The sequence below is a fragment of the Pleurodeles waltl genome, chromosome 11, assembly GCF_031143425.1.
Source record: "Pleurodeles waltl isolate 20211129_DDA chromosome 11, aPleWal1.hap1.20221129, whole genome shotgun sequence".
In the NCBI taxonomy this organism is placed as follows: domain Eukaryota; kingdom Metazoa; phylum Chordata; class Amphibia; order Caudata; family Salamandridae; genus Pleurodeles; species Pleurodeles waltl.
Window position 1 is genome coordinate 926,148,858 of NC_090450.1, and position 23,859 is coordinate 926,172,716.

At 47.7% G+C, this 23,859-nt stretch overlaps 1 protein-coding gene across 4 annotated transcripts in view; it reads right to left on the reverse strand.

Annotated features, from left to right (window-relative positions):
* SBNO1 (strawberry notch homolog 1) overlaps positions 1-23,859 on the reverse strand; it is a 1,077,952-nt gene that overhangs the window by 39,705 nt on the left and 1,014,388 nt on the right. For all 4 annotated transcript variants that reach the window (XM_069214997.1, XM_069214996.1, XM_069214993.1 and 1 more), the window contains one exon: positions 8,564-8,757. In XM_069214997.1, coding sequence (XP_069071098.1) covers positions 8,564-8,757 — 194 coding nt within the window. The remainder of the gene's footprint in view (positions 1-8,563; positions 8,758-23,859) is intronic.

The window sequence follows — 23,859 nt, forward strand, 5'->3', positions numbered from 1 at the left end:
AAGATGCCCCAGAGGGATCTAGAAGGGTACCAAAAATTTGCAACCGAGCCTCTTTGAAGGCTTGAATCTGCTATGGCGCAGATGGTCTGTGGAACTTTTGCTGGATCTGGACTAGTTTGAGAATTGTTTCTGTGGTGCACGTTGACAAACTAATTAACTTGATGTCCATTCATTGTTTCTGGACGAGTTTATCGAGGGTATGGGGGTGGGGACGTAATGGGTGTTGTGTTTGTACTTACTGTGTTATTTCTTTTTTGGCTTACGGAAGTGTTAGGGGTAGGATGAAGATTTCTCCCATGAATGGGCTTGGGACTGAAAATGCACCTGCAAAACAAGTTACTTACCTCCGGGAACGATTTATCTGGTAGAGGCATTCTAGTTGCAGATTCCTTACCTTAGAAAATAAATTTCCCCCCAGGCTTCAGACTAGATCCGAAGACTTTTTTTCGAGCAGTTCCCATGTGTGCTGTTAGGTGACGTCAGTCAACTATGCGTCCGTTGTTAACTAGTGGTCGCCGCAATGACGTTGGGTCGAATATAGGTGCCACCTCTGCACAGTGACACCAGTTTCTTTTCACAACTTTCCACCCCAAAGCACAGGGCCATGAAGAACACTGAAGTGGAGCGCCAGAGCTAAGGGCCTGAAAGTGGAATCTCTGGCCCTAAACATCAGTTTGGGAGCGGGGAGGACGGGTGGGTCAGTAAGGAAAATGCATCTAGAATAGGTCTCTGACAGATAAATAGTTATCTAAGGTAAGTAACTTGTTCTTCTGATAGAAACTTCTAGTTGCAGATTCCTTACCTTAGAATAGATACCCAAGCAATACCATTCTCGGAGGAGGGCTGCAAACCAAAAATCATACCAGAAAGTCCTGCAGTACAGAACGACCAGAGTAGCCGTCTCTGCGGACCTGACTATCCAGGCAGTAATGTTTAGTAAACGTGTGCAAGGACGCCCACGTTGCTGCCTGACAGATGTCCAGGACAGGAACTCTGTGTGCTAACGCTGTGATAGCACCAATTGATCTGGTTGTGTAAGCACGCAAACCCTCTGGAGATTGCTTCTTTGCCACAACATTTTGATGCAGAAAAGCACCCATCGTGAGATGGTATGCTTCTGCACCGCCTTCCCTTTCTGCGCACCCACATACCCAAGAGTTGATTGTCCACCCAGAAATCTTTAGTGTGATTAAGTTAGATCGCCAGTGCTCTTTTTGGATCCAGATGGTGAAGTCTCTCCTCCTCATGAGAAGGATGTGGGGATGTGTAAAAAGTAGGCAAAGTGACAGACTGGCCCAGTGAAAAGGTGTGACAAACTTGGGAAGGAAGGAGGCCCTCATGCGTAGCACTACTTTGTCAGCATGTACAGACAAAAATGGAGGCTTGGAAGAAAGCCTGGAGCTCACTCACCCTGCCAGTAGAGGTGACAGCCACCAGAAACAGTCTTGAGGGTAAGGAGCCGCAGAGGACAATAGTCTAACGGCTCAAATGGAGCACACATCAAGTAAGTGAGGACAAGATTGAGGTCCCACTGACGCATAATAAATGGAGTAGGCCAATACAAATGAGTAAGACATTTGAAGAATCTCCCCACAATAGGGGATTTATAAAAAGAAGGTTGATTTGGTTATCTAAGAAAAGCTGAGATAGCTGATAAGTAGCCTTTAAAAGTGCCAAAGGCAGAACCCTAAGGGGCTAAGGAAAGAATGAACAAAAGGACCTCAGAAAGCGGGGCAGAGAACAGATCAACTGACTTGTCTGTGCACCATGCCACAAATGTATGCTAACAACAGATGTACACCATTTTGGTGGAGGGACAGCTGGCTGCCAAGATAACATCGCAGACTTCAGGTGGAAGGTCAAAAACCGTCAGCTGCCGCTGCTCAATCTCCGCTCAATCTCCACTCTAGAAGGCGGAGACTGGACCAGTTCAGGTGAAGAACCGCCCCTTGCTGCTGCGACAGAAGATCCTCCTGAAGGGGCAGTCTGATCGGAGGATCTGTGAGCAAGCTCAATAGCTCTGGATACCATACTCTTCTTGGGCCCAGTTGTTCTCGATCTTTTTTTTTAAGAACTCTGGGAAGAAGTGGTATTGGTGGAAAGGCGCACCGGAGGCCTTAGCTCCACTAGAGACAAAAAGCGTTACTAAGCGACAACCGCCTTGGAAACTCCAACACATAAAACTGCTGACATTGCATGTTCCCTGGGGAGGTGAACAGATCTAACCAAGGTTATTCCCACTGCTGAAAGAGGACTTGCGCCAATTCCGGATGGAGACGTCATTCGTGATTGACTATGCATCGACAGCTGAGTTTGTCTGCTCTGGCATTCAGAAAGCCCGCCAGATGTTGAACGACCAGAGAAATGCACTGATGTGCCAGTCACATCCAGAGGCACAGAGCTTCTTGACAAAGGGTCCAGTACCCCCACACCGCCCTTTTTGTTGCAGTACCACATAGCAGTGGTGTTGCCCGTGAACACCTGCACCACTTTCCCTTTGATAGAGGGAAGGAATGCTTTCAACGCAAGTCTGATCGCACAGAGCTCCAGCAGGTTGATGTGAAGTCTGGACTCTGCCGGAGACCACAGGCCACTGATCTGTCTCTCCTATGTGGCCTCCCCAGCCCAGAAGTGACACGTCTGCTGCTATTGTAAATTCTGGTTGAGGTAGGGAGAGGGATCTGCCTTTGACCCAATGCGGATTTGAAAGCCACCACTGAAGATCTTCTGCAGTCCTCCCAGAGATCTGCATCATGTCTGAGAGATTCCCCTGATGCTGCGCCCATTGGAACTTCAGGTCCCACTGCAGAGCCCGCATATGCCATTTGGCATGTGTCAATAGCAGGATGCAGGAGGCCATGAGGCGAAGGCAGCCTCAGAGTCTCTCATTGAAACCCGGGATAGAGGCTGAAATACCCTAATCATAGCCTGAATATCCCAGACTCGCTGATCAGGAAGATAGGCCCAAAACTGTGCTGTCTCAGACGGGGTCAGGCGTGACTTCAGCATGTTCTTAGGGAACCCCAGGGTGTGCAGGAGGTTTGCTGCAGTCTGGGGCATGCCAACAGTCACCACAAAATTTGACAAACTGGTCAAAACATGACCAGGGTAGCTCTTCTCTGAATCAGCGCGTGGCACGGAAAGATAAGAACTGACGTCACTGCGCCAGCGCCTATATTCGACCCAGATCACGGCGACCACAACGCCAATGATGGACGCAGAGTCGATCGACTCCACCAAACAGGGCGCATGGGTAATGCTCGTAGAAAAGTCTCCGGATCCAGTCTGACACCTGGGAGAAATTCTATTCTAAGGCAAGGAATCTGCAACTAGAAGTCTCTATCAGATATTTTAATTAGGATACGACCTTCCTACAGTGCTCGACATAGCTAAGTTTGACTTTGTGGTCCAAGGCAGCCTTCAGGTGTAATCAAGCGCAAGAAGGTCGACATGTCCCTTGCACTCTGGACCAATTTAATGAACATTTTCTGTCAAGCACCAGGAATAATCAGGACTGAGTTCCTAATCTGTGATGGAATGCTTGGCAATAAAGGAACTGATGTTGATGGTCGGATGGTATGGTTACATTTTGTTGCCAATGTCACTTCGGGGACTGGACAGGCCAGGCCTATCGTGGAGCTGCATGATGCCACCTTCTGGCATGTGAGGGGATAGCAGAGAAAAAAATCTCTGGATCCTCTCAGAAGCCTGGGGGTATTCACAAGGTAAGGAATCTGTACTTAAAAGTATCCAATAAAAAAATCTCCAAAAACAGGAACACCCTGACACAGTGCCAAAGAATCAGCTTTTGCCCTAGTGGAATAGGCTCTCGATGCAGGTGAAGGGCTATTCCATGCCAAGGGTATAGCAGATTTTAAAACATCGAAAAACCCAGTGAGAAATCGTCATTAACTGAATTGCCTTCCATTCCTGGAGCACTATATATTGCAGGAAATGTTGGTCATCAACCTGAAAACCGTGGGTCCTGCCAATGTGAAAACTAAGAGGCCTGTGAGGATCCAGAGAGTTAAAGGCTCTCCATCTTGGTGGGATGAGGAGGTGGATAGAAGATCGACAAAATAATGGATCGGCCCACGTGAAATGGAGTACTCACTATAGGAAGAAAGCCTTACTCCACTGGATCAGCTTGTCTACAAAATAATAAATTAAAGGAGGGAAGATAGAGCATTTTTTCACTAATAGTGGAGGTTCAAGCAATTGGAAAAACAGTCTTCAGAGTAAGTACCTTCAAGGGGCAAATGTGCATGAGTTTAAAGGGAGAAGCGATCAGGAAAGTGTACACCAGATTAAGGTCCCATTGTGGGATGATAGACTGGTGGAAACATATCACTAACCCTGCCAAGAAGCGCATAGCTGGAGACTTGAAGGACAGCTGATCCTACTAACAATGAAAACCCAAAAAGGCCAACAAATAAGTAACAGTACCTACAGCCAAGCCTTCCTGGGTAGGTTTAAACTGCAACACAACAGACGAAAGCACCCAGATTGTGATCAGCTTCCTCCTTAACACAGAAAAAACCCCACAAAACATGACCAAAGCTTGGGAAAAAAGATTTAGAAGAGTGACTTCATCACCCATCTCTGCAGGCACATCAAAAGAAATCCGTTTTGCTCACTGAGTTCCAAGGCATAAAGGTGAAAGGTCTTGAGGTGCGGATATAGAACGTTCCTTACCCATTGTGAAAGAAGGTCCATCACAAGAGCACCCAGGAACAGACTGAGTAAGAACCAAAGACCACACCACCCTCTGCTAATTCAGTGAGATCAGGATCACCAGCCTACAGTCCACAGTCCTGATGCAGCTTCCCAAGAACCAGAGGAATAAGAGGAACAGACAGGAATTCATAATAAACCTGGTGGAACAAGTCTCCTAGAGCAGCTCTAGGCAGAAACTGGAGAGAGTAGAACACAGGGTAGTGTGAGCATTCTTTAGTCAAAACATAGGTTCACAGAAGGGGTACCCAAGATAGCTGTGATGAACTGATCCATTCATAAACCTCAAGATGACACTGACTGAGACAGTCTGCCCACAATATGTATGACACAGACACCATGAAACTGAACAAAGGACTACAGGTTGAGGGCCTCCAAGCACAAGGAATGAGAGCCTATGCCAGCCTGCCTGTTGGCATACCGCACTGCAGTAATGTCAGGACCTCAACTGACCGACTACAGATGGAGGGCAGTAACACCAGGCTCATCGCCCAAAAGCTCGAGCACACTGATGTGGGTCTGCCACTCCAGGGAAGACCTTAAGCCGCTGATATACAAAGTGCTCGGATGACCACCAAAGTCAAGGGAGGTCGTGTCTGTCACAACCATGACCACCGCTCTTGAAGGGCAGAAGGGTTTCCAGCAAACAAGTTACATCAAGTCACCATCCTTCACCACAGGTCCTGTGGAGCCTCTTGGGAGATCCAAATGTTGTCTGTCAGGACACCCTAAAGCACATCCGACTGAAAACAGAAGCACAACTGAACAGGATGCATATGACACAGAGCTTGGGAAACCCGCAAGATGTAAGCAGTGAGCAGACAAAAAAAAGACAGGACTGCATCCTTCCGAAACATCATGATCATAGCCTGAAGGGAGTGTCCAGCTCAGCCTTGATAAAAAGAATATGCTAAGTGGGCTGGAGATGAGACTTTTGGGGGTAGACTACAAACCCCATGTGGAAGAGCAGAGAGATCGTGGCCTGAGGTGGTCAGACAGCAGCTACGGCGAGAAGCTATCATCAACAACAAATTGTCAAGGAATGAACACACAAATCTCTGACATGCAAAGATGGCAGCAACCACTACAATGACCTTTGTAAAGACACTAGGGTTGATGTTAGCCCGAAATAAAGGACTGTAAATTGATAGCCACTACAAAATACAGGAACCTCCTTTGGTCTGACTGCAAAGCAGTGCATAAAAACGTGTCCTGAAAGTCGATGGACACCATTCAGTCTTTCAACTACAGAGTCAAAAAGACATGAACAAAGTAAAGCCTCTTGAAGTTCTCTCTGCAATGGAAAGTGTTCAGGACACTGAAGATCCGATAGGTGACGAAAACTGAGCCCTTTTATGGGAAAAGAATGAGCAGGTGTGTTACCTCCAAGTTCTTTGGCCTCTTGCTCAACAGTGAGATCCTCCTACTGCAGAATGCAGGCAAAGTTATTCACAGAAAGGTTCATGGGAATCGGAGTCTAGAAAGGGTAGAAAGTAGATTCATTTGAATATCAGGAGGTCCCAATGGTCCACTGTGGTATTCTGCTAGTTTGCCAAACAAAATGACACCCACCCGCTGGAGGTTGCATGTGCACCCCTAAGTGTGAGCAAAAGTGTTTGGTGTTAGGGGGCACGTAGGAACAGGGAAATGAGTTGCTGATGGACTTGGAAAAACTTGTTAGGTTGCTGGACAGGCCCAGGGAACATCAGAACTTGCCGTATTGCTGGTGCTACTGGTGTGCGACGGAAGCCAGTCTTAAGATTTGGGCCATGCCTCAACTTTGCTTGATGTGCTCCAGAGCTGAATCAGCCTTCTTACCAAAAAAGTGAGTTTCATCAAATGACATGTTCATAAGATAACATCAAATGAGAACCCGGTAGAGTGCATCCAGGCACTGAGGGGGTCATTTTGACCTTGGCGGACGGCAGAGGCCGTCCGCCAAGGTACCGCCGCTGAATGACCGCACCGCGGTCAAAAGACCGCGGCGGCCATTCAGACATTTCCTCTGGGCTGGCGGGCGCTCTCCAAAAGAGCGCCCGCCTGCCCAGAGGAAATGCCCCTGCAACGAGGACGCCGGCTCAGAATTGAGCCGGCGTAGTTGCAGGGGTGCGACGGGTGCAGTTGCACCCGTCGCGTATTTCAGTGTCTGCTTAGCAGACACTGAAATACTTTGCGGGGCCCTCTTACGGGGGCCCCTGCAGTGCCCATCCCATGGGCATGGGCACTGCAGGGGCCCCCAGGGGCCCCGCGGCACCCCCTACCGCCATCCTGTTCCTGGCGGGTCTCATGGCGGTAGGGGGTGTCAGAATCCCCATGGCTGCGGAGCGCGCTCCACAGCCATGGAGGATTCACAAGGGCAGTGGTAAACCGGCGGGAGACCACCGGTTTACCCTTTCTGGCCGCGGCTGAACCGCCGCGGTCAGAATGCCCTCGGGAGCACCGCCAGCCTGTTGGCGGTGCTCCCGTGGTCGGTGACCCTGGCGGTCACCGGCCGCCAGGGTCAGAATGACCCCCTGAGTCTCAAGAGACTACCCTATCCAGGCCAGAGCAGAGGATTTGTTAGGCCACATCTTGCCAATCATGTACCTCTTCAGTAAAATGGTCATACACAGAGAGCATGAGAGTAAAAAAGCAAGACGACCAGATGCTTTAGTGGATGGAAAAGCCAGTGTCCCAAAGAAAAGACGAAATTTCTTAATGCTTCAAACCGTTTCCACCCCTTATTGGGAGGAGTGCAAGGAAAAAAGTCAATATTCTGTTTAGAGCCCAAAGAAGCCTGCATAAAAGGATTCTCTCGAGAACGGCAGTGAAGAACTTAGGATAACCTGGTGTTGGATAATGGCGATGAGCAACTTGGCAATTTACCACAAGATCAATTAGTAGTCTGTATCATGCAACCACAATGGGGCCCATTTTATCTTCAGTGAATGAAAGCAAGGGCTTTAAAGTACAGGATTTATGAGGTTTGCTTTATTCTCCTCCCCTGGTCAGGTCACTTCAGACCCACATCAGCAAAAACATCTAGGCTACTGGCATTCTGCAGTGTCAATAGTCTCCTATATGTCTGCTGGAAGAAAGGAGAAAATGGACTGCTGTTATCATCGTGGTAAACTGTATTTCGTATATGGATGTAGTCGCAAGTAGAGGCAAAGAGCACCTTGTGATGGCCAAATTACTCAGCATGAGGGAAGGCTCTTCAGGGGGATTTTTCTTCAATTACCTACCAGACCTTAAACCTAAGCTGATAAAAATGCCTTTTGTCCTCAGAATTTACAGCTTTTTGTAAAGGATAAGAAGTTTGGGTCAAGAATGGGTCAGGCAAAAGCGACATCTGTGGCAGGAGTGCCACCTTTAAATCTTTGAGGGGGAGCCATGCTGCCCAACACACTGTAAAACAACAAATCGAGGAAATCGTTTCACATAGAACTCAACCTGCATCAAAGATTGCAGAAAAAAGAAACTGAAACCATACGTAAATATATATCCATGATGTCAAGGGGGGGGCGGGGGATCACAAGGGTAAGTCAGAACCGTGGTACAACTTATCAGCACTTAAGACCTATTTCATCTTTTCTAGATCCACTATGGCACCTGTAGGAGAATGAAGAGGTGAGGCATTTGTTGGAAGAAATATCCATCAGAACACCAACATCCTATCATTGGGCAGAACATACTGTTGACAATCTGAAAAGACATACAATTTAATAAACCCAACTTCGATACCTTTTTGCTGTGCTACCTTTGAGTAAGGCTTGGTGTTCTGGTTAATGTTATTTATGAATGGTCTGCCTTATCTAATTATGAAAAAAGCCAAAACTGGTGTACATACCCACGATCCGCTGCCCATCATCTGTTCTCAGACGAACGATTTGCATTTTCACATTGGAACCACTAACAGAAGCTAGGACCCCTTCTACCTTTGTCCAAACACTAAGTACAGAACCACACAGAACATAGTATGTGCGACAGCGTAGACCAATTTCACATACTAGTCCAAGGCTTGCTTTCTTACAGTTTCCTCTCCTGCAAAAAAAAGAAAAAAAAAAAAAAGAAAATTATTCTTGCTGGGTATTTTCCTTCTTTTGGGCTATAAAATAAGGTACTGTAAAAGCATTATTGTAAGCAGAACAGTATCTCAAAATCAGAAGAAAAGGTTACCTAAATAATGATTTCTGTCCATATTTCAGAACTGTTTAGAAGACCGCACCATAAGCAGTACTGGAAAAAAACTGATCCAAATGTAATGTCACTACTGTGAGTGTACTCTCTGTGTGCACCCACATACACACCATTTCCAACTGGCCCTTCTTACCCTTGCATAACCAATCATCCCAGCTCAGGTTCTATGCCATTGTCATGCACGGCTGTAGCACAGTAGATCTGTCAAGGGCTGCCTGATCTCTTACCTTCTAAAATAGTGGGAAACCTAAATTCACAACCCCAAACAAGTGAGCGGGACTGTGCATGCTAGGGCAAGATCTAGGAAACCCTAATGCCTACAAATGGGTCTTTGTAGAGAGACTTTAGAGAGGGCTTGCTAAGTTGCCCAAATAATTGCTCTACATATCTTTTAAATGCACATGCCTTTGTATTGCAGTCAAAGCTTTTTTTGGCTCTATTGGAGTAAGTGTGAAGTGTTAGGGGAGGTTGAACCCAAGCCATAATGATTAAATGTGCACACAAATATCCAGTTGGCATTGCAGACTTTGCAGCTGTGTTATTTGGTCAAATGATCACCATAAGGGACAAAAAGATAACCTGACTTGTTAGTTTTCCTCACCAGTTTAGTGACAAAACCATCTTTCAATGAAGGCAGGCAAACTCATTTCACTTTCCAGCATCCATCTCAAAAGGAAATGACATAGGTGCATTTCTCAGCACCCATGTGTACGGGAAGTGACACCACTGTTTCCTACCAAAACTATCTTTAAAAGAAGAAGTCAATCAGACAAACTTCAATTTCTAACATTCTTCTCAGCAAAACGACTTCTCCAAATTTCCCGGCACACATCTGAGCAGGAAGCAAACTCACTGCATTTCTGGCCCTCTATATCCAATAAAGGCCTGTCCTCCCCAATCCATCACTCACCTGGACATCCCAAATTAAGAATGAGCAAGAAGACGGCAGTCATCTGTTTGGATTTAAGGCCAGAAGTCCTGCTGCTGAGCTAAACCACCCATCATGTGTCTCTCGAAGACCCAACTACAGACACCATTCCTGAACTCACACAGAGAAAACATACTCATCATATTTACACATCTAACACCAACAACCTCATCCACAACAGCCTCCTTTCATCCCATTTACAGACCACTTATAGCCCACAACGGATTTGTAGGAAGCTGGCTCTCTATATGATGCACTAAAAAAGTACAGCGTGCAGAGTCCAGTGGATCCCCAATTGGTTTGCAGTGGCAAAAGTAGATAGGACTAATGTGGAAGTGTGGGCGGGTAGTGATAAGCATTTGTTGTAGTCATGGATGCAAAAAATGAGACTCAAAAAATAAGTCTGTGATCAATTAAAAAAAATAATACTTCTTTTCATATATATATGTTTTAAACTCAAGAACTTTGTGTTAAGGTAAGTACTTTTTAAAGCATAAATTATTTTCAGTTGCAAAAATGTACATTTCGTGCAATTTCAGAGTTCTTCATTGTTAACCTATGGAGGGAAAACATTCAATAAATAAGCACTTGGCGACAACTCACATGACCAATCTTGTAGATTAAAGGTGAGTACTGGCAAGGGTCAGGACCACACCAACAGGTCACTCTGGACAGCACTGGAGCAGCCGGGTGCAAAGGTGTAGTATGGCGTTGGGTGCCCGATGTAGTTCAATGGGGATTGGTCTCTGTGAATGTATGCTACAGGCTCAAGCAGGGGGACCAGTCGGGGACAACCAACAGGTAGGTCACAAATGTGGGGTGCTCAGGGACGTCTTCGCTAAGGCCCAGGGGCGACAGATGCAGGGGTGTCCTTTGGTGTTGGGTTTGTGTGTCAGGAAGCACTCACAGTTGATGGCCCCTGTGGCCTGAGGCTGCAAGCATCTTTGTGGAGTCCAGGAGGGGTGAAACTACAGTGGATTCGACCTCAGGAGAGCTGGGGGACATCATGGACAGCAGGGACCCACTTCAGATTGGGCCGTAGGCAATAGGTGCATTGGTTGCTTCAGGTGTCTGGTTTCTCCACCAGACACCTGGGGGCCTGCACGAAGAGGTTGCAGGCTACTTCGGGGAGTCCAGGAGGAGTTAAACTATGGTGGACTCTGACTCTGGGGAACCTTGTTGGCACCGGAGCTCCATTCCCACTGGCCCTGCCATCAGGTCAGTGATGGCAGGGGCAGTGGTGAATTCAGGTGTTGGGTCCTTGCAGTTCCAGAGGCTGCAGAGCCTTTTCTTTAGGGTTGGTTGAGGAGCAGGTCCGCTGCTCACTTGAGTCTCGAGTCTTGTTCAAAGGCAGGCAGTCCTCTGTCTTTTGGTGCAGAGTGTTGCAGACAGTCCGGCTGGGTTGGTATAAGGTCAGCTGCTTTTCTCCTCTTCTGCGGGTGCGACTGTTCAGTGTCCTTGGGCATCTTAGTTCATCATGGTCTAAGTTCTTGGGTTCAGGAGTGTCACCTAAATACTCAATTTAGGGGTGTTACAGGGAGTGCCACGTGGCAGCCAAAGGATTGCCCACCTTTAGGGCGACTACAACCTTTCTATGACCACATCCGTTGGTAAGAGGGCATAACCCTGACCCTAGAGGTTAACCTTCTAATCAACTACTTTTCCCACCTGTCTTGCTGCCAAGAAGTGTGGTCAGGACAGGAGGATTGCTCATCTTCGCCATCTGGAGAGACCGGGGTTGCATTAAAAAGGCGGCTAGGCCTTTGAAGCTCCCCACCCCGGAATGGCCATCCTGCCTGGAGGAGGTGTCAACACCCCTGCCCAGTGCAGGCTTTGGTCTCAACACTCAGAGTGCTGGCTATCACCTTAGGGGGGTCAGAATCGTGGCTAAAGTGGCTAAACTGGTCAGGACCAGTCAGTCAATCACCACACTAGTAGCTGGTAGGTTTTCATGGGGCACCTCTAAGGTGCCATAAGGGTGCATGTATTAGTAAATTCAACACTAGAATCAGTGTGTGTTCACCAATAGGAAATGTTTGATACCAAACATGTCTATCTTCAGTGGAGCCACCATGTAGCTATGAAATTCATAGTCACCACTTGCTGGCTGCAAAATAGGAGAGAACATTAGTTAGATTAGGAGGTCACCCCCATATTATGCTAGTCCCACCCCTAACACGGACAAGATGAAGTGTACACCACTTTTTAAATCCCTCCATCTTGTTTTGGATTAAATTAGACCTCTAGGGTCAGGGTTATGTCCACTTCCCAACAGAAGAGGTTATAAAGAGGGTGTAGCCACTCTAAAGGGGGGCAACCCACTGGCTGCCATCCGGCACTTCCCGTAACGCCCCTAAACTGAATATTTAGGTGGCACCACTGAAACCAAGAACTCAGATCCCAATGACCTAAGAAACCCAAGGACACTGAAGCATCACACCCACAGAAGAAAAGCAGCTGACCTGTCCTCTGCTACCCTGGACTAATTGCACCAAAAGACAGATCACCCTGTAGCTGAGCCTCCAGAAATCCAGGAGGACTTCCTGCCTTCAACAAAGACTCCTGTAAGCAGCAAACCTGCTCCCCAACCAACTCTAAAGAAAGGACTCTGCAACCGCAAGGACCTAACACCTTAAGTCACCACTTCATCCACTGTCCCAAGGGGGAGTGGAGGTTTAGTGCCAGTTCCCAGAGTGAGTCCACTGTGGTTTCACTTCTCTTTGACTCCCCAAAGTCACCTGCAGCCTCTGCACACAGGCCACCTCTCCCGCAGCCTCAGTGGTGAGAAACCCACCACCTAATGCAACCACTGCACCGGTCACCTACAGCTTGATCTAAAGTGGTTCACCAGTGTCAACAACATCCCTCAGCTCTCCTGGGTTCAAGTTCACTGTGGTTTTACCCCTCCTGGACGACACCTGTAGCCTTCGACCACAGGACCCCTCAACCATGAGTGCTTGCGGACACACAAATCTGAGGCCAAAGGACACTCCTGCATCTGTCACCCATGTGTCTCGGAGAAGAGAACCAAAGGTGCACCTACGTCCCCTGACCACCCCATGTTTGTTACTTACCTGTTATTTGTCCGACTGGCTTCCTATCCAGAGCCTGCAGCCTATTTCCACTTTGATCAATCCTCACTGAAATACACTGGGCACCCAACACCGTACTACACCTGCCCAACCCAGTGCTGCCCGGAGTCATTGGTTTGTGTGGTCCTGACCCTTGTCCAATATTTAACAAATCTCAGGGATTGGTCTTGTAAGTCATAGAAAAGTACCTGTTTGCTGACCGTTTTCCCCACATAGGTTACAATTGAATAATTCAAAAATTGCACTAAGTGTCCATTTTTGCAAGTGAAAAGTATTTATGCTTAGAAATGTGTTTACCATGTAATGACGCTCTTCTTTTCAAAGTTTTTTTTTTTTAAAGTGTTATTTTTCTAAATAGGATTCAGAATTATTCTTTGAGTGTGTGTCTCATTTATTGCCTTCAAGTACAACAAATGCTTAGCACTATCCTCTGATAAATCTAACTGCTTGCCCACACTACCACAAAATAGAGCGTTAGTACTATCTACTTTTGCCTCTGCAAACCAATTGGGGATCCGCTGAACTCTCTGTATAGTGTACTTCTTTTTCGTCCACCATGTAGAGAGCCAGCTTCCTACCGTCCCTCTTTAGCACCCATTCCCTAAGTACCAGGGGCACCATTTACTAGGGACTTACAGGAGTGCTAAAGTCCTGTGCCAAGACATATCTTGTTTTAAAGGAAAGCGCACTGGCACTGAGGCCTGAGCAGCATGCCTCAGTGCACTGTTGGAGTCGAAATCCAGCATTTAATATCTGAAAAGAGGACACAAAGGGAAGTGTGGGAGTGGGGTGGGGGACTAAAACAAAAACCCTCAGTTTCCTAAAGTTCCTTAACACGACCTTTGGGCCCTGGCCCACCCTCCCTGGTGGCTTACAGTATACAGGTAGCGAAGCCCCACACAATTCCGTCATTGCTAGGCATCAAGGGTTAAATCAGTCAGGCACTATTCTAGGGCTCATTTTGCTGGTTGGGGAGCCCTAACCACCTAGAGCACTTCCCTTAGGCCTCCTGGCCTCTAAAGAGGTAACCTTTACAGGGAGCTAGTTCCGATGGCTGCCTGCATCAGTCTTTCTCCTTTTTCTCTTCTCGTGCTTTGCTCCTCATTAGATCAGAAGCCCAGTTCTTTCCCCAACTAGCCCTTAGGGATTGTGAGGGAACCACTTTCCCCTGTCCTGGGCACCACTTTCCCTGGTCCTGGAGAGAGTTCCTCTGGTCTGTGCTAGGATGCTATATCACCTCTCCAACCCATCACAACCCTCCTGCGTGGCAAGCTGGGACAATTCAAAATGGTATCACCCAGGAGTCACTGGTCACATCTCCTCTGGGGACCTCAGTTCCACCCCTTGCTGACATCATTGCCTTAGCCTTTCCCACCAAAACTTCAAAGCAACGTCCCCTCCTGGGTTGGATCTGGAGGTCAAGGCTTCCTCCGTTCAGTCGGCTTGGGCTGGTCCATCCCTGGTGCAGTGTGACAGCTGATGGATTGATTGATACAGATCCTTCAACTCCACTACTTTCCTCCTCAGGGTCCGATTGAAACACTAAATTGCTCCCTTTCTGTGGGGAGGCTGTGATCCTGCTGATGGAGTGTGGGAAGCTGGCTCTGTATATACTATATACAAATTAGATATAGTGTGCACAGAGTCCAGGGGTTCCCCCTAGAGGCTTGACAGAGGCAATAATAGATAATACTAATGCTCCATTTGTGGTAGTGTGGTCGAGCAGTTAGGCTTATTAGAGGATAGTGTTAAGCATTTGTTGTAAATACACAAGCAATAAGAGAAAACACACACTCAATGACAACTCCAGGCCAATAGTTTTTTTTTTTTTTAATATAGAAAAATATTCTTTTATTACTTTATTTCTAAAACCACAAGATTCAGTTCAGAAATAATTACTGTTGCAGGTAAGTACTCAACACAGATATCAATGTTACTTTGTTTCACTTTAGCAAAGAAAACAGTTTTTAAGTAAACAGAGAATATTTCAAAAGCGGACAATGCATTTTCAGAACAGTACATGGGGGAAGAAAATAGAGTACAGTTTTAGGGGTAAGTACATGATTTACAGTTCCAGTCTCTGGGTTATAGGTAGTCCACCACTGGGGGTTCAAGTCAACCCCAAACACCCACCACCAGCAACACGAGGCAGGCCGGGTGCAGAGGTCAAAGTTGAGCAATTTTAACATGGGCTCCTATGGAGACGGGGGTACTCTGAATTCTGTCTGCCAGCAGGTAAGTACCCGCGGCTTGGAGGGCAGACCAGGGGGTATTAGAGGAGCACTGAAGGGGTCCCAAGTAGGCACCAATCCCACACCATCAGTGGCACTGGGGTGGCTGGGTGTAGAGTGCAAACAGGGCAGCGGGGTGGGACCCTGGGGCCACTCAGGTACTGCAGGGGAGGTCCAGTGGGGGTTGGGGAGTGGGGTGGGGGAGGTGTCACGGGCACACCACCGGTTGGACAGGGAAGAGGGCCACCTGTTTATTGTCGCTGCACCAGGTGTCAATTTCTCCAAGGGCTGGGGGCTGCGGTTGCAGTGGGTCCTTTGGCATTGGTTATCTTCATCCAGGGCAGTCACGGTCAGGGGAGTCTTTGGGATTCCCTATGCAGGCGTCGTTGTGGAGGGGTGGAGAGGTCAACCCAGTGTGGGCTCTTGGTCACCGTTGCCTGGGGGTCCTCTCAGGTTGGTTGAGCCACCTGGACTCGGGCCTTAGGCAATGTGTGCTTCTGGAGTGAGGTGGGAGACCTTCAGAAGAGGTTTCTTCTTCTGTTCTTCTTTGGACAGGGCTGCTGTCCACTGGAGTTCTTGATCCCCTGTGATGCAGACAGTCCTCTGGAGGTTTTTCAGATGTCACTGGACCTGCAGGACGCGTCGCCTTTTTTCTGCAGGTTCTTTGAAGCAGGAGACAGCCCAGTAGGGCTGGCGCCAACTCAGATGTTGTCACCTTTCCTTCTTTGCTGGGGTTTCCGCTAAGCAGTCCTTCTTGTGAGGTCGTCAGGAATCTCACTACCTTGGTTGAGGGAGCCCTTAAATACAAGACTTAGGGGCGTTTTTAGGGGTTAGATGGCAGTAGCCAACGGCTACTGTTCCTGAGGATGGCTACACCCTCCTTGTGCTCACTCCCTTTGGGGGAGGGGAGCACATTCTTGTCCCTATTGGTCCCTGTCCTCCGAATCATGGAGGAGGATTCCGCAAGCAGAAGGGTCAATTCAGCTCTGGACACCTTAGGGGTGGTCCTAGCTGAGGTGGCGACGCTGTTTTCCCTAATTACCCATCTGAACTTGCTGCCAAAATTAGGGGCTTTGTACAGGGGCTGGGCATCACCACTAGATGGAGTGCCCCGGGGCATTGTAACACGGAGCCTGAGCCTTTGAGGCTCACCGTTGGGTGTTACGATTCCTGCAGGGTGGAGGTGTGAAGCACCTCCAACCAGTGCAGGCTTTGTTTCTGGCCCCAGAAAGCACAAAGGCTCTCACCCCAGGGGGTCAGAAACTCATCTCTCAGTGGCAGGCTGGCACAAACCAGTTAGTCCTGCACTGAAGGATTGGGTAAAATACAGGGGGCATTTCTAAGATGCCCTTTGTGTGCATTTTTTTTTTAATAAATCCCACACTGGCATCAGAGGGGTTTATTATTCTGAGAAGTTTGATACCAAACTTACCAGTATTCAGTGTAGCCTTTATGGAACTGTGGAGTTCGTTTTTTACAGACTCCCAGACCAAATACTCAGTATGGCCACACTGTACTTCTAACGTCTAAGAATGGAGTTAACACTGTAGGGGCATATTGCTCATGCAGCTATGCCCTCACCTGCCCGCACCCTGCCTTAGGGCTTTAAGGCCTGCTAGAGGGGTGACCTACCTATGCCATAGGAAGTGTTTTGTGTACATGGCACCCTGAAGGGGATGCCATGTTGACTTTCCCTTTTTCTCCCCACCAACACACACAATCTGCAATGGCAGTGTACATGTGTTAGGTGAGGTGCCCCTGAGGGTGGCACAACACAGGCTGTACACCTTGGGGACCTTCCCTGGTCACAGGGCTCTTGGTACCACTGGTACCTTTTACAAGGGACTTATCCGTGTGCCAGCGGTGTGACAATTGTATAAACAATGGTAACTTTTTAGTGAAAGAACACTGGTGCTGGAGCCTGGTTAGCAGGGTCCAAGCACACACTCAGTCAAGTCAGCATCAATATCAGGCAAAAAGTGGGGGGTAACTGCAACAAGGGCCATTTTCCTACAGAGAGAATGTAATTAATTTGGCAAGAAGGATGACAAAAAGCCTGGGCTCTGATCCTGAGCCAGAGAAATATGACAGTCCTGGATGACCCATAAGCCTGGAACTCTCAGATTTGGCATAAGTTTTCCACCCCATTTTGATATGCCACTGGACTTTGTAGGCCGAAGGGAAGCAAAACTTCACTTTCAGGCAGAATTTCCCATAGGTATATAATGGAGCATTACTGCAGACAAAACAGTAAACCACAATGACTTTCCCTATGAATGCACAACATTATGAGGACTACCCTAGGTCAATATCCAATCCTGTGCGGTCCCCTCCAAGCCAGGTTATCTGTGCAGTTACAGGGACGCACAGGCCAGGAGCCTCACACGCATGCACGTGTAACCAGTCAAATGGCCCTTGCTCTAGCTGTGTCGCAGAGGCCTTATCTTAAAAGGTGGACACTAGTGGCAAACATGCTCACTCCACTTGCAGTGCATTTACCGTGAGTGACAACAATTATGAGGCTCACTCACAGTAAAAGGTCAAAAACCAGGTGATCAAAAAGCAAAAAAACATCTGGGAGGATTGGATAAGAACCCATCACCTTATACCATCTTTGAAGAATAAATGAGGAACACTTGGGAGATGGGCAGTCCCATTGTTTAGGTAGACTGGCTTGCTCCCAGGAAGGAGAGGGGAACCCATAGCCAAACCGTTTTGCCAGGTGTGTATAGCCCCACTGGCTACCCTGGTGCTCTGACGTCAGTTCCTGTTTGCGACTTTCAAGGCCAGGAGCATGGAGCTGACAACTAGTGTTAACTTCTAAGGTCCTTAAGGGTGATTCTCACACTGTAATCACTTTGCTGAGTAGGAAGAATGTGAGGGTCAGTAAGGAATCTGTGACTAGAGTCTCTACCAGATGAGTTACCAAAGGTAACTAACTTGTTCATCTAGTAGACTTCTAGCTGCAGAATACTTATGTTAGAATAGAAACCCAAGCAATGCCTCTCCTGTGGTGGGGCTGACAAACAGATTTTAAGCCAGGAAGTCCTATAGGACCGAATGGGCAAAGTGTCTGTCACGGCAGACTAGAGTGTTGAGGCAGTAGTGCTTGGTAAATGTGTACAGAGCTGCCCATGCTGCTGCCTGACAGAAGTCCAGGACAGGGGCTCTGTGAACTAACACAGTGGTCACAGCCTTGGCTCTGGTGGAATGAGTACGTGGAAGCCCACAGGGGCTTGCTTCTTGGCCAGTGCATAGCAGATTGTTATGTAGAGTACTATCCATCTTAAGATGGTCTGTTTCTGCACAGACTTCCCTTACTTGGACCAACATACCCTACGAAAAATAACTTCTTTGTGTGGTCAAGGTAGAACAATGCTTTTTATCAGTTCAGACAGTGGAGTTGTTTCTCCTCTTTAGAAGGGTGAGGCGGAGTAAAGGAGGTAGGCAAGGTGATGTTCTGGCCTACATGGAAAGGAGACAACCTTCGGGAGGAAGGAGGCCCATGTCCAGAGTACCAGCTTGTCCAGATAGAGGTGCTATAAAGAGGGTACCCAGAGAGTGCCTGCAATTCATTGACCCTACTCGCTGATGTAATGGCCACTAGAAAAGCAGTCCTGATGGTTAATAGCCTTAGGGCAGTTCTGCAGCAGCTCAAAGGACATGCACATGAAAAAGTCCAGGATCAGATGTAAGTCCCACTGGCCATGATGAATGGCCTGGAAGGAAACTTGTATTGTAAACCTTTGAGGGACCGAGCCACAACAGGTGACTTGAACAAAGAAGATTGGTCCTACCCTTGTAAAGATGGTAAAATACCAGATAAACAGCCAGTATCTGTACCCAGAGCAGAGTCCTGCTGGGCCAAGGATAGAACAAACAGAAGAGCCTCAGAAAGCGGTGAAGAGAGCAATGATCCTCCTAGGTGCGCACCACGCCACAAATTTATCCCAGCGGCAGGCGTGTACTGACTTGGTGAAGGGATGCCTGGCTGCCGAATAACATCACAGACTTCAGGATAAAGGTCGAAAGATTTAAACTGTCGCCACTCAATGTCCACGCATGAAGGCGGATGGTGCGCAGGTTTGGGGGCAGGACCCTTCCCTGTTGCTGCAACAGAAGATTCTCCTGAAGAGAGAGAGAGTGTCTGACCGGTGAGCCAACGCTCATGCTGAACAGCTCAGGATGCCAGGCTTTCCGTGCCCAATTCACAGCCACAAGAATGGAGTTGAGCAAGGTTGTTCCTGACCTTCTGTGAGACCTCTGTGAATGAGTTTTATTGTCAGAAAGGCATACAGGATGCTGATCTCCGCTTGAGATGAAAAGCATCTCAAAGTGAGAGCCGCCTTGGAAACTCCAGCATGCATTACTGCCGACATTGCTTTTTATCGGCAGTGGTAAACAAATCCAACTCTCTCCACTCTTGAAAGAACCTTGCACCATCTCCCGATGTATACGCCATTCCAGATCCCCTAAACATTGACAGTTGAGGTTGTCCACCCTAGCGTACAGAGAGGCAGTCAAGAGTTAAACCAGCAGGGAAATGCCCTGACATTCCAACCATGCCCAGAGGAGCAGGTCCTCTTGACAAAAGGTCCACGACTCCACCTCACCATGTTTGTTGCAGTACAACGTGGAGGTGGTATTGCCCGTCAACACCTGCACCAGCCTTCCCTTGATCGAAGGACGAAAGGCTATCAATACCTAGTGGATTGCCAAAAGCTCCAACAGGATGATGTAAAGCCTGGACTCCAGGACCAGAGAGACAGAAGCCAGAGACCATAGTTCTATGATTACCACCTCTCGCAGATGGCCACCCCAGCCCAGGAGTTATGCATCTGTCTCTACAGTTAGCTCTGGTAGTAAAGGAAGAGGGATTTGCCACTGACCCAATCATGGTTCATTAGCCACTACTGCAGGTCTTTTCCATTTCCCTCCTGTTAGAAATTGGGTTTTTGGTTGGCTAGGGTATGAACCTAAGCCAGGCAGAACCCACCACTTTAGTCAGGGCGAGGGAGTTACACACCCAAGATAACACCTGTTCACACCCTTGGTAGCTTGGCACGAGCAGTCAGGCTTATCCCAGAGGCAATGTGTAAAGTGTTGGCACAACATGTGACCCAATAAATACACCACAAAGGAAACACAACAAGTTATATAAAATTACATTGTTTTGCATAAAACATCATTGGATCAAACACAATATGTATCAGTAATACCCCACTACACAAGCAGTTATCAGAATTTCACACAGGTAACTAGTACTCTGCAAAAGCAAGCAGTAGTCAGGTAAACATAGGTTACTGGAATGCTGCAACACGAGCAGTAGTCAGGTTGTCATTATCACCAAAAATACATAAGTCAAAATAAAAAAAATGAATTACCCCAATATCTCCATACATGAATCCTCACCATGGCCGTCACCTATTTCCATGAATACCATATGAATACTGTGCGCACCAGCACCTCTACGTCATATCCAGTAGTACTGTGAACACCACTGGTAGGCCACAGGAGCCGCTGCAGCCTACTCTAGTGAATAGGGTAATCTGACAAAACTCAGCAAGAGCGGGACCTCCATTGAGGATCCCTCCATGTCCTGTCAGCTGATCGAGTGATGACCCTGCAAGGTCTGCTCAAAGAGATATTGGGTGGGGGGGATGGTAGGCCAGGGAGTACACAGACATCCCATGTCGGCGGGGAAACCTAGTAAGTTTCCCCGCTTGCAGAATGATAAAAGACAGTCATGCGGTGCAGCCTCTTGGAATGCAGGGGTTGGGGTGGGGTGGTTGGGTTGGCCCCCATGCCTGTACAACTTCCTTGCTTGCTGGCGATCAACACAGCGTCCTCGCGGCACAGCAGCTGGCTCTAGCGGCAATATGCTGAGCCGCTGTTAATGGGTGGCACATCTGCAGCTCTCCAGGGCCTCCCGAGCGGCTATCCTCCAACCCAGGAGGTAGCCCAGCTCGGAGGAAGCCTCAGGGTGTCTCTGGCTTGAGCCACCTTCTCATCTTTGGCAGGCCTCGGCAGTATATCAGTGGCGAGAGACGCTGTGTTAAGTGGTATTTGCACTTTGCAAAAATAGAGTCCTGCTTGTGCCCCGGGGTCACACAAAGCACTCTTCTGCGCTACCACAGAGGGCTATTTGCTACCTCTTCTGCCACCACGGAGTCCACACGGTGTAGTTAGTAAAACAGGGAGAGCTCTGGGCAGGCAGATCAGTGCTCTACAGCGCTGTCATCCACAAATAAAGCTCTCAACAAGGAACAGTGGGCACTCCACTGGGGCCCATCAAAGGGGGATACCACCAAAAGTCCCAGGAATGCTGGGGAAACCTGGGGACACACAACGCAGCCCCTGGAGATCACCGGGGGACACACGGCTGAGGGCAAATAGGCCAGCTCACCAGGGTCCTTGGAGAATAAGTGGCAGTCTCTCTGGGGCTTAGCAGACCCCCAAGCCAACACATCATAAGTCAGTCTTGTGGCAGTTCCTTGCAGCATCTGATTAGAAGTCCATCAGTGTCTGAAGTTGTGGGGAACAACCCCCTGTACACACTCATTTTGTGCAGGCTCTACAAATAGACGGAGAGGGGGGTCCCAACCATCACTAACCAGTTCCAGCAATGTCCTCTCCCTCCTCCAGCACTGCCTCCAGAGACCAGTAGGGGATAAACGAGCACTGTGTGTGAGGCCAGGGCACAGCCTTTACAGATGCAGGTGTGCCCCGCCTCTACCTCTCCCAGCCCAAGACCATTCAGTATGCAGATGTGTAGGAAAACTAGCCTGGTGTGTTGTGGACACCTATGATGTTGGCACCTTATACCAGGTCCAGGCAACCCCTATTAGTGAGTGAAGACAGTGTCTAGGAAGCCAGGGCGCTCTAGAGGTAGCTGTAGATGAGCAGCCAAGACTTATCTAGGAGGAGTGCAAAGCACTGGCAATAACACAGCAGTCACGCAGTAGTGTATCATACCTGAAAGGAAACACACAGTGTTGCAAAAATAAAAATACTTTATTATAGTGACAATGAACTAGATTGCTTGTCGGCAGACCCCCCCTCCCGAGCCCCCCTCATCCCCCAAGAACCGGATGCAAGTACACTATAGATATATAATAATAATAATAATAATAAGTCACTTATCCAGCGGACATCTGTTCATGGCATGTAGTGCTGCAGATTCACACGCTTTGCATAAGTCTGCCATCTAGTGTTGGGCTCTGAGTATTACAAGTTTTTCTTCGAAGAAGCTTTTTTGAGTCATGAGATCGAGTGACTCCTCCTCTCAGTGATAGTGTGCATGGGCATTGAGCCCTTTGTTAGATTGTTTTCCCACAGGAGGGTGAAGTAAGGAGTGAAGAAATGTATAAGTACATGTATATAGTAAGAGAAAGAAGACGTCCATGCAATGTATATGGAAAATTTCACTTACCCAGTGTACATCTGTTCGTGGCATGAGACGCAGCAGATTCACATGCTGTGCATTATCCTGCCATCTAGTGTTGGGCTCGGAGTGTTACAAGTTGTTTTTCTTCGAAGAAGTCTTTTCGAGTCACGAGACCGAGTGACTCCTCCCTTTCGGCTCCACTGCGCATGGGCGTCGACTCCATCTTAGATTGTTTTCCCCGCAGGGGGTGAGGTAGGAGTTGTGTATTACAGTAATAGTGCCCATGCAATGGAGTAAGTATGTATGTACATAATGTGTATCAAAATAATATTTATTTATATATTTTCAATTTTCATTCAACTAAGAACGGCTACAGGCTACCGGGGAGGTGGGAGGGCGCATGTGAATCTGCAGCGTCTCATGCCACGAACAGATGTACACTGGGTAAGTGACATTTTCCGTTCGGTGGCATGTGTAGCGGCAGATACACATGCTGTGCATAGACTAACAAGCAGTAATCTCCCCAAAAAGCAGTGGTTTAGCCTGAAGGAGTTGAAGTTGTCTGAAATACTGTTCTTAATACAGCCTGTCCTACTGTGGCTTGTTGCGTTGTTAACACATCTACACAGTAGTGGTTAGTAAAAGTATGAGGCGTGGACCAGGTGGCTGCTTACAAATTTCCTTCATAGGTATATTCCCAAGAGCAGCCATTGTGGCGCCTTTTTTCCTTGTGGAATGTGCTCTGGGTGTAATACGTAAATCTCTTTTTGCTTTAATATAGCAAGTTTGAATACATTTAACTATCCATCTGGCGATGCCTTGTTTGGATATAGGATTACCTGCATGAGGTTTTTGGAAGGCTACAAACAATTGTTTTGTTTTACGAAATTGTTTTGTTCGGTCAATGTAATACATTAGTGCTCTTTTTATGTCTAATGTATGTAATGCTCTTTCGGCTACTGAGTCTGGTTGTAGAAAGAAGACTGGGAGTTCCACAGTTTGGTTTAGGTGGAATGGTGATATGACTACTTTTGGTAAGAATTTCGCATTTGTACGGAGAACCACTTTATGTTTATGTATTTGTATAAAGGGTTCTTGAATAGTAAATGCTTGTATCTCACTTACTTTCTAAGTGATGTGATAGCTATTAGAAAGGCTGCTTTCCAAGTCAGATATTGCATTTCACAAGAATGCATGGGTTCGAATGGTGGGCCCATGAGTCGTGTTAATACAATATTAAGGTTCCACAAAGGTACTGGTGGTGTCCTTGGGGGTATGATTCTGTTTAGTCCCTCCATAAATGCTTTA